Here is an 11263-nt window from a genome sequence, read left to right on the forward strand (position 1 = left end):
CCCACACTGTGACACACACACACACACACACGCACACACACACACACACACACACAAACACACAATCAATCAATCAATCAATGAAGCTTATATCGCGCATATTCCGTGGGTACAGTTCTAGGCGCTCTGCAGTGATGCCGTGTGAGATGAAATTTTATACGGCCAGTAGATTGCAGCCATGTCGGCGCATATTTACCTTTCACGGCCTTATTCAAAGTCACACGGGTATGGTAGACAATTATTAACTGTGCCTAAGCAATTTTGCCAGGAAAGACCCTTTTGTCAATCGTGGGATCTTTAACGTGCACACCCAATGTAGTATACACGGGGGGTGGTTCGGACACCGAAGAGAGTCTGCACACAAAGTTGACTCTGTGAAATAAATTTCCGCCGAACCTGGGATCGAACTCGCGCTGACAGCGGCCAACTGAATACAAATCCAGCGCGCTACCAACTGAGATATATATCCCCGCCCCACACACACACACACACACACACACTCACACACACACACACACTCACCATCAACTTGCGTCCAATCACTGCCGAGATTTGTTGCAGTTCCGTAGGTGTCATCTCTGTACCAGATTTGGTTGTCTACGTTGACCCCCCACACTCCTGCGGGTCCCACGGACACTTTGACCAGTGCACCCTCCGTTTGTTGCCAACTTGTGGTGGCACTGCAACTCGTGGCGTCGCATGGACCTGAGATAAAACCAGAGAAGTAGAACACGCTTTGCATGCTATTTGCTTTGTTTTTCTCATTACATAATTATATGGTAAACGTTTGTTTTTTTATTAATAGAGAATACTACATGGCTTAATTTGCCGTGTCGTACCAGATTTACACGAGTTGCTTTTTTAAATATTGAAATGCGAGCGAAAGCGAGCCTTTCAGCCGTTTTTTGAAAAAGCAACTTGTGTAAATCTGGTACGACACAGCAAGCCATGTAAGCCTAGTATTCTGTTTATCCTACTTACTGTACTTGCCTGTCTTTTGCTCAAAACGTCCCGCAGTCGAGGTACCCAAATAGAAGACGCGTCTTATGGAGCCTTGATCTCTTCCAAAGCCCCCTGAATACTTTACGTCAAGCAAAACGACGTCACTCTAGAAAGTATAGCGTGACGTGTAAGTTCTCAACATTCTTCAAGGGAAAACAACAAGGGCAAAACTGTTCCTACCAGGGGCCAGTTTCATAAGATAGCAGTGAACCGACTGACAGTCGATGGACTGCCCAGTCGATGGACTGTGGTTGATCGCCGGGTCACCGAAAAGCGCGTTTCATGAGCGAATCACCGTCACCCGCGGACAACCGCAGTCGACCGACTGTACAGTAATCCGAATGGCCAAGTCGAGGGCTAAATTTAGCAACATTACCACTTCCGTTTGCTCATTCGCACGTGGAAATGGCCGATTTCGAAGAAAAAAACAAGTCTCGGCCCGCTCAAAATAACAATGACCGAGACTTTCAGTAATTCCTTCGCGTGACGTCGAACCCTCTTACGCCATAATGTGACGTCTTCAAGACATAACCCTGACTTGTCTCCTGGATTACTGCGTCATGATAGATACATTTCGAAGAACAATCACAAGGTTTGGCTCACAATCCAAACAAGTGTAAGCATTCTGCCATTGATTGTGCGGATAATTACATTTATTTTCGGTTTACCGCAGTAAGCCGAACACAGTTTTGGGGGGAGAGCATCACCGTGTTTGGCCAACTTCCGGTGAGACGACCCGCAGTCGGCCGACTGAAATTTTGTTCGTGAAACCCGATAACGTCGGATTACTGTGGTTCTCTCGGACAACTGCAGTTGGTCGACTGTGTTTCTGGCTTATGAAACTGGCCCCAGGACTTTTACTTTGTCTCGGTGACTTTTTTTTTTACATAGGCAGTGGAAAATTAGGTCCTTACAAGACTAGTTTGACACGACCTCATTTGCATGATATGCCCACTTGTGAATTGAACGATATTGTTATCTCATGGGTGGTCTCTCCCACGTATGTAGAATAATTACTCATAAACATGCTTCCATTTGAAACTTCTCGGTCTTCATCGGGGATTGACGCCCGACCAAAGGTAATTGAAGCCCGACGGAGCGAAGCGACGGAGGGCTTCAATTAGACTTTGTGAGGGCGTCAATCCACGATGAAGACCTCGAAGCTTCAAATGGAAGCATGTTAATGTTATTGTAATTCAATATGACGACGATCTCTTTCCTGCTTTCATTGGTTCTGTTCTGTTCACACACTACTTTCAGTCCACCTACCTGCAAGGTTCAAGTCCCAAAACATATGTCTCTCTGTATTCCTATCGTATCACTCTGCTCCTGTTTTATTTTCTTTCACACACATTTTCCCTTCTTTTTTGACGGGTTTCTGGACAGCAAACTCTAAAACAAATTCTTTTCATCACAAAAGCGATCTTTGGAATTGACTGACGTAGCCCGGAAGAATTCATGCATCAACTTACGTCACGTATTCGACGTCATCGATTCGCATACCTTATGGTCTCGGTATTTCGTTGGCCTTCATAGTTCCTACTTGTAAAATGACCCTCAAAGCTAACCGAGACTAGTTGAGGCTGTATGAATGCGCCTCGCCAGCAGGTTGTTAATGGCTTTTTTAGCGAGTGGTTATCGACAATTAATGACCGGTAAATTTTAATGAGTTGGGGCATTCTGACCAATTACAGGATCTGTTTCATTAAAACGCAAACTTGATTGAATTACAATTGTTATTATCCTACATACTGAAAGAGATCACTCATTAGATAACAATATCGTCCAAACCACACTAACGTGTGTATATCATGTCAATGAGGTCATGTCAAGCAAGTCTGGCAGGGACCTGTTTTTGTCCACTGCTTATGATGCCAAAGTCACCGAGACAAACGTCATTACGGAAAAAAATTGCGCTCGCTAATTCCCATAGATGAGTTTTTAGAACCAACACGTCACCTACACTTTCCAGAGTGACGTTTCTTTGCTTTGATGTAAGAGATTGCACACGGGCTCTGGAAGAGATCGAGGTTATAAAAGAAGGGTCTTCAATTCGCCACCTCGACTGTCGGACCTTTTGAGTAAACTACACCTAAGTACAGTACGTAGGATAAACAGAATACTACATGGCTTGGTGTTGCTTTTTTAAATAGTGAACAGCTCGCTTTCGGTCGCAGTTCAATATTTTTAAAATAACACACACAAAATCGTATAAATCTGGTAGGACACAGCAAGCCATGCAGTATTCTCTATTTACCATATCAAGGACACTACTTGTTCCTTGCTTGGGGAAACAAAGCTGCAACTTTCTGCGCATGCGTTTTGGATTGATGATACGTAATGTTTCACTACCTCACGGTAAACCCATTAGGGGCATGTTCCCGGGTTTTACCCCGACTTTAGATGGGGGGGGGGGGGGGGGGGGGTAAAAACAGACAGAAAAAGACAGAACAAAAAAAAGGGCCACCACAAGGGAGGGATGGTTGTCGCGCTCTAGCTCCGGGTCAACGAGACACCCGAGCCGGAGGTGGTGTCAAGTAGCGTCATGGAGTTAGTTCGGAGATCCAGCTGGATCATTATGTGTCAGTGCTGGCAGTCAGCGCTGCCGTTGTGGGTCTCTTTTCACTTTAAATGGAGTTGTGGTGTCACGGTACTGGGGGCAAGTGCCTTGCCGTCTAGTGGTTTGTCTTGAGGCGGTTTGGTTGTAAAGAGCCTTAGATGCCGTTTTGGATTGCTTCACGCGACGGGCGAAGTGGCACAGTGGTAAGACGTCGGCCTCCTAATCGGGAGGTCGTGAGTTCGAATCCCGGCCGCTGCGCCTGGTGGGTTAAGAGTGGAGATTTTTCCGATCTCCCAGGTCAACTTATGTGCAGACCTGCTAGTGACTTAACCCCCTTCGTGTGTACACGCAAGCACAAGACCAAGTGCGCACGGAAAAGATCCTGTAATCCATGTCGGAGTTCGGTGGGTTATGGAAACACGAAAATACCCAGCATGCCTACCCAACGAAAGCGGAGTGAAGCTGACTATGCTCTCAGAGTATAGTTTGGGGAACCCAAATGGACAAAACGAGCTCACACGTCACCAGAATTTCTGGAACGCTGAAGAAGAAGAAAGATTGCTTCACCATCCTGTCTTGACCTGAGCATACGCACTCGCCACCATAATTCACTCCATGTTTCATTTCATTAAGCTGCGCGTGAATGCCAACGCGCGGAAACGAAATGTATCGCAGATGCCGTAAGCCGCCTGCTTCACGTTGTACGAACGGACGTGCGAACTAGGGGATTGCATTTCAGCTTGGTAACCTTAACAATTCGTTCATAAAATGTTCACTTAAAGTGAGCCAAATTTGTCGATTTCTCAAAATTTGATATTTGAATCACAAAGGTGACACCATTGTATTCTGTATTGCCGCCTGTATGATCCGAACATATATAATGCTGTAGTGTTTGATTGAAAAATGGGCTTAAAATTACGAAAACCGTTAAATAGTGACTTTCTTTATTGTTTGAAGAAGACGCATACAATTATAATTACTCTGTTCCTTATCATTTGCTGATTCCAAAAAAATACAGTTTATGGTGTATTTCAGTGCAATCGCTTGATTGAATACTTAATCACGCCTCGGCGTTCTTGTGTTTGTTTGTTTGTTTTTAATTTTTAATAATATACGTATTCCGAAAATAACTCCATCGGGCTTGCATGGGTTGGAGAGGGACCTTTTCTTGCAAAAACTCCAAAGGAGGGACCAATCGCAAGCAAGGGATGTGTCGAAACACGTGCTCCGGTCCATGTGTTTCTGACACTCCCCTCGGTAGTGATGGGTCCCTCCTTTGTTTGTCGGAGGTTGCGCCTTTGTTTGTCGGAGGTTGCGCCTTTGTTTGTCGGAGGTTGCGCCTTTGTTTGTCGGAGGTTGCGCCTTTGTTTGTCGGTGGTTGCGCCTTTGTTTGTCGGAGGTTGCGCCTTTGTTTGTCGGTGGTTGCGCCTTTGTTTGTCGGTGGTTGCGCCTTTGTTTGTCGGTGGTTGCGCCTTTGTTTGTCGGAGGTTGCGCCTTTGTTTGTCGGTGGTTGCGCCTTTGTTTGTCGGTGGTTGCGCCTTTGTTTGTCGGAGGTTGCGCCTTTGTTTGTCGGTGGTTGCGCCTTTGTTTGTCGGAGGTTGCGCCTTTGTTTGTCGGTGGTTGCGCCTTTGTTTGTCGGTGGTTGCGCCTTTGTTTGTCGGTGGTTGCGCCTTTGTTTGTCGGTGGTTGCGCCTTTGTTTGTCGGTGGTTGCGCCTTTGTTTGTCGGAGGTTGCGCCTTTGTTTGTCGGAGGTTGCGCCTTTGTTTGTCGGAGGTTGCGCCTTTGTTTCATTGCAGGCTGACAGACATTACAACAGAGTGACTGACTGGTCCTCTGATTGACTTACTGGATGACTTACTGACTGACTGAATGAATAAATGAAAGAATGAATAAATGAATGAATGACTTTCTGACTGACAGACAAACTGACTGACTGACTGACTGACTGACTTACTGGATGACTTACTGACTGAATGACTTACTGAATGACTTACTGACTGAATGAACGAATAAATGAAAGAATGAATAAATGAATGAATGACTTTCTGACTGACAGACAGACTGACTGACTGACTGACTGACTGACTGACTGACTGAATGAATGAATGAATGATCAGCTAAAGAAGGCAGGAGAGACAGACATTTCATTGCAGGCTGACAGACATTAAAACAGAGTGACTGACTGGTCCTCTGATTGACTGACTGACTGACTGACTTACTGGCTGACTTACTGACTGAATGAATGAATAAATGAAAGAATGAATAAATGAATGAATAACTTTCTGACTGACATACTGGTTGACCGACTGGCTGAATGAATGAATAAATGAAAGAATTAATAAATGAATGAATGCCGTTCTGGCTGACTGACAGACAGACTGACTGACTGACTGACTGACTGAATGAATGAATAGCTAAAAGAAAGGCAGGAGAGAGAGACGGAGGGACGGAGATGAAGAGATACGCAGACTGACGGGCAGAGGGACAGACAGACAGACAGAGACTGAGAAAGACATACACTGAGACAGTCCGGGATAAATGGTCACTTACCCACAGCCGCAAGAAGCAGGCAAGCGAAGATAATTATCAGCATGATGACGAGTCTCTGTCAAGTAAAACATGAATGTAATCATTATGATGGGGGGTGGTTTTTTCTCGTGTTTTTCCGCCGGTTTTTTCTTCTAGTAATCTATTGTATCATCATCATCATCATCATCATCATCATCATCATCATCATCATCATCATCATCATCATCATCAGCATCGTCATCGTCATCGTCATCGTCATCGTCACATCACTAAAGACGAGGAATACATTTAAGCGAGAAGAAGAAAGGATTGTCATCACTAAAACCAAGGGAGAAAAAAGTGAGAAGTAGAAAAGTTAGGCATCAATAAGATCAAGTGTGAAAACAATTACAAGAAGGAAAGATCGGAATCATTAAAGACCAAGTGTGCAAAAGGGAACAGACGAAAAGATACACTTCACTAAAATCAAGAATGAAAAAATGAAAAGACGAAAAATAGTCTTCACTTAAACCAAGAGTGAAAAAGAGTGAGAAGAAGGAAAAATAGGCATCAGTCAGATCGAGAGTGAAAAAGATTAGAAAAAAAAGAAAGTTATCATTAAGTGTGCAAAAGGTAGAAAATTAAAAAAATAGACTTCACTAAAACCAAGAGCGAAAACATGAAAAGACGAAAAATAGACTTCAGTAAAACCCAGAGTGAAAAAAGTGAGAAGAAGGGAAGATAGGAATCAATAAAGACCATGTGTGCAAAAGGTAACAGACGAAAAAATAGACTTCACTAAAACCAAGAGCGAAAACATGAAAAGACGAAAAATAGACTTCAGTAAAACCCAGAGTGAAAAAAGTGAGAAGAAGGGAAGATAGGAATCAATAAAGACCATGTGTGCAAAAGGTAACAGACGAAAAAATAGACTTCACTAAAACCAAGAGTGAAAAAATGAAAAGACGATCAGATAGACTTCACTTAGATCAAGAGTGAAAAAAGTGAGAAGAAGGAAAAAATAGGCATCAGTCAGATCAACTGTGAAAAAGATTAGAAGAAGAAAAGTAGGCATCATTAAAAACCAAGTGTGCAAAAGGAAACAGACGAAAAGAGAGACTTCACTAAAACCAAGAGTGAAAATAGTGAGAAGTAGGAAAGACAGTTATCAGTAAGATCTTAAGAGTGAAAAAAATCAGGAGAAAAAAAGATAGAATGAAAAGACGAAAAGATAGACTTCACTTAGTCCAAGAGTGAAAAAATGAAAAGACGAAAAGATAGACTTCGTTTAGTCCAAGAGTGAAAAAATGAAAAGACGAAAAAATAGACTTCACTTAGTCCAAGAGTGAAAAAATGAAAAGACGAAAAAATAGACTTCACTAAAACCAAGAGTGAAAAAATGAAAAGACGAAAAAATAGACTTCACTTAGTCCAAGAGTGAAAAAATGAAAAGACGAAAAAATAGACTTCACTAAAACCAAGAGTGAAAAATGAAAAGACGAAAAAATAGACTTCACTTAGTCCAAGAGTGAAAAAATGAAAAGACGAAAAAATAGACTTCACTAAAACCAAGAGTGAAAAAATGAAAAGACGAAAAGATAGACTTCACTTAGTCCAAGAGTGAAAAAATGAAAAGACGAAAAGATAGACTTCGTTTAGTCCAAGAGTGAAAAAATGAAAAGACGAAAAGATAGACTTCACTTAGTCCAAGAGTGAAAAAATGAAAAGACGAAAAGATAGACTTTGTTTAGTCCAAGAGTGAAAAAAATGAAAAGACGAAAAAATAGACTTCACTTAGTCCAAGAGTGAAAAAATTAAAAGACGAAAAAATAGACTTCACTAAAACCAAGAGTGAAAAAATGAAAAGACGATCAGATAGACTTCACTTAGATCAAGAGTGAAAAAAGTGAGAAGAAGGAAAAATAGGCATCAGTCAGATCAACTGTGAAAAAGATTAGAAGAAGAAAAGTAGGCATCATTAAAGACCAAGTGTGCAAAAGGTAGAAAACTAAAAAAAATAGACCACTAAAACCAAGAGGGAAAATATGAAAAAACGAAAAATAGAGTTTAGTAAAACCCAGAGTGAAAAAGTGAGAAGCGAAGATAGGAATAAATACAGACTATGTGTGCAAAAGGTAACAGACGAAAAGATAGACTTCATCAAAACCCCTTCACTGCCACAGTATAACAGCATTTTGGTATTGCTGTGCGCCAGGGCAAAATTTCGCTTTCTTCGGTAGGATCACTAATCTGTTCACAGCTCGATCATTTATTGAAATATCTCTTAGATCTTTGGCATGTGTTTTGCTTCATTGGACTTTTTTGTGATTGTTATAGTAAAAATTTATATAATGACCATTTTTGTCAAAACATTACAGTTTCCGGACTTATACACACACATTGCAGCACGTAAAACCACACAAAACACTGCTAAAACTGGTGTCAAACATCAGGTACTCACATTACAGCCCATAAAAGTATTCTTCTGTGTGGTAATCCATAAATCACTTCTTGTAGAGCTTCCAGAACACTGTATCGCTTGAAACAGGTCTACGAGTTGAGGTCCGACTTTCGGCCGCCATTTTGAATCCTATAGATCGTATTCGAACGGTCAATGGGAAAGAACTGTGTTTAGAACCCCTACAAGTAGTTGGACAGTGATTACCTCCCATTTAGTTTTCAGAAACGTCGCTGAAATGTCGCTGATGTAAATGCCACGTACCTAGTACGTATATGGGCGTATGACAAACCAAAAATGACCACGAACCTAGTACGAGCTGGGCAGTGAAGGTTACCAAGAGTGACAAAAGTGAGAAGAAGAAAAGATAGGCATCAGTAAGATCAAGATTGAAAAGATAAGAATATGTGACCGTCCACCACGAAATGAGTCGCATGTCACCTCGCGCGGTTCTGCGCTAGGCTTAATATAAGTCCGGGGGAACTGTGGTAAAAGTGTGAGGATCACCTTAGTCACAGGCTTACAACTCAAACAGTTTTCGCTCTTTTCTAAAACGGTTTTCACCACTGGATAGAGCATAACACATTCTTTAGGACAATGCAAAAATATGACAATCATGCAAAGATGACATGCGACTCATCCCGTGGTGGAGGGTCACAGATAGGAATCATTAAAGACCAAGTGTGCAAAAGGTAGAACACTAAAAAAAAATAGACTTCACTAAAACCAAGAGTGAAAAATGAAAAGACGAAAAATAGACTTCACTACAACCAAGAGTAAAAAAAAAATGAAAAGACGAAAAGATAGACTTCACTAAAACAAAGAGTAAAAAAATGAAAAGACGAAAAGATAGACTTCACTAAAAACAAAGAGTGAAAAAATGAAAAGACGATAAGATAGACTTCACTTTGACCGAGAGTGAAAAAAGTGGAGAAGAAGAAAAGATAGACTTCACTTAGACCGAGAGTGAAAAAAGCGGAGAAGCCGATAGACTTCACTTAGACCGAGAGTGAAAAAAGCGGAGAAGAAGAAAAGATAGACTTCACTTAGACCGAGAGTGAAAAAAGCGGAGAAGAAGAAAAGATAGACTTCACTTAGACCGAGAGTGAAAAAAGTGAAGAAGAAAAGAAAATTGTACTCACGGATGTTCAACACCTGTCTTGTCAAGGTAAAGGAAGACGACTGACAAATTGTAATAAATTGCAGGATATATATACACAGGTACGTTCCTCCTCCGCTGTGTAGCTATGCCCACACACCAGTCTCTCAAAACTGGTACGTCACAGATGACTGGTGATCAAAGCCATTGAAACTCGGGACGATAAACATGTCATCTCTCCTGTGTACAGTAGGTGGCAAAAGAAACGATAATTGCCAATGTCATTTTTCTTTGTTTTGACAAAAACGCAGAAAACTTCTTTTGGTTTCTGAACAATCTGCCCATCTCATTTTGCGTAATGAGCTGCATACTGCCTATCTCGACGGGTGGCAGCTGAATAAACGTGAGATAAAGAGCTAACAGCAACATTTTCAATCAGCAAAACTGCACAACAACCCACAAAAAAGCTTCTGCATACCTTCACATTCTCCAAACACGTCTCCCTGTATCAAAAACGAAACAGGTCGCGTGAAGCGATATAAAAACATTTAGTCAATCTGTAGACATCAAACTAAAAGATCAACACTAAAACCATGTCTATGGTTTAAACTGTTTTATTCAACGTTTGTGCATTATTTACAAAGAACGCATATTGAGTAAACAACAACAAGCATAATGCTTATAGTGGTGTTTACAGTTTTCTAGAAAAATACATATAAATGGCGGCTATTGTACAGTTTAAATGAAAAGCAAGCAAACATGTCTATGTTAAAAACATTTAGTCAAAACTTGAGATTTGAATGAGCTATATCTGAGTTGGCTACTCTTCTTCTTCTTCTTCGTTCATGGGCTGAAACTCCCACGTTCACTCATGTTTTAGCATGAATGGATTATTACCTGTATGACCGTTTTCACCCCGCCATTCAGGCAGCATACGACGATTTCGGGGGAAGCATGCTGGGTATTTTCGTGTTTCTATAACAAAACCGAACTCTGACATGGATTACAGGATCTTTTCCGTGCGCCCTTGGTCTTGTGCTTGCGTGTACACACGAAGGGGGCTATGGCCCTAGCAGGTCTGCACATAAGTTGACTTGGGAGATCGAAAAATCTCCAACCTTAACCCACCAGGCGGCCGCGGCCGGGATTCGAACTCACGAACTTCCCATTAGGAGGCCGATGTCTTACCACTACGCCACTGCGCCCGTCTGAATAAGCTATCTGAGTTGGCTACTCAATACTAAGGCTTCGACATTGGTGAAACTGTCGTCTTTTTTTAAGCAGCCATTTTACTGGTCTTTTTCTTCTTAGTCCTTTTTACATTTAGTCAAGTTTTGACTGCATGTTTTAACATTGAGGGGGAATCGAGATGAGAGTGTGGTGTGGGGTGGGTGTGTGTGTGTGTGTGTGTGTGTGTGTGTGTGTGTGTGTGTGTGTGTGTGTGTGTGTGTGTGTGATCTTCATGCAATTTTACATGAGAGTTCCCCAGTATCATATCCCTACACTTTTTATTTTTATTTTTTTTATAAATGTCATTGATGACGTTATATCCGGCTTTTTGTGAAAGTTGAGGCGGCACTGTCACGCTCTCATTTTCCAACCAATTTTGTTGAAATTTTGGTTTTGTAATCTTCGA

General features: G+C 41.7%; 1 protein-coding gene across 1 annotated transcript in view; it reads right to left on the reverse strand.

Annotated features, from left to right (window-relative positions):
• Positions 1–9772, reverse strand: part of LOC138950829 (lectin L6-like) — a 17569-nt gene extending 7797 nt beyond the window's left edge. Inside the window, exons 1-3 of the mRNA XM_070322548.1 lie at positions 9671–9772; positions 6113–6167; positions 523–705 (exon numbers count right to left, since the gene is read on the reverse strand). Of these exons, the coding sequence (XP_070178649.1) occupies positions 523–705; positions 6113–6155 (226 nt within the window). The 5' untranslated portion in view covers positions 6156–6167; positions 9671–9772. The remainder of the gene's footprint in view (positions 1–522; positions 706–6112; positions 6168–9670) is intronic.
• Positions 9773–11263: the final 1491 nt, after the last annotated feature.

Source organism: Littorina saxatilis, linkage group LG16 (assembly GCF_037325665.1).
Source record: "Littorina saxatilis isolate snail1 linkage group LG16, US_GU_Lsax_2.0, whole genome shotgun sequence".
NCBI classification, from domain to species: Eukaryota; Metazoa; Mollusca; class Gastropoda; order Littorinimorpha; family Littorinidae; genus Littorina; species Littorina saxatilis.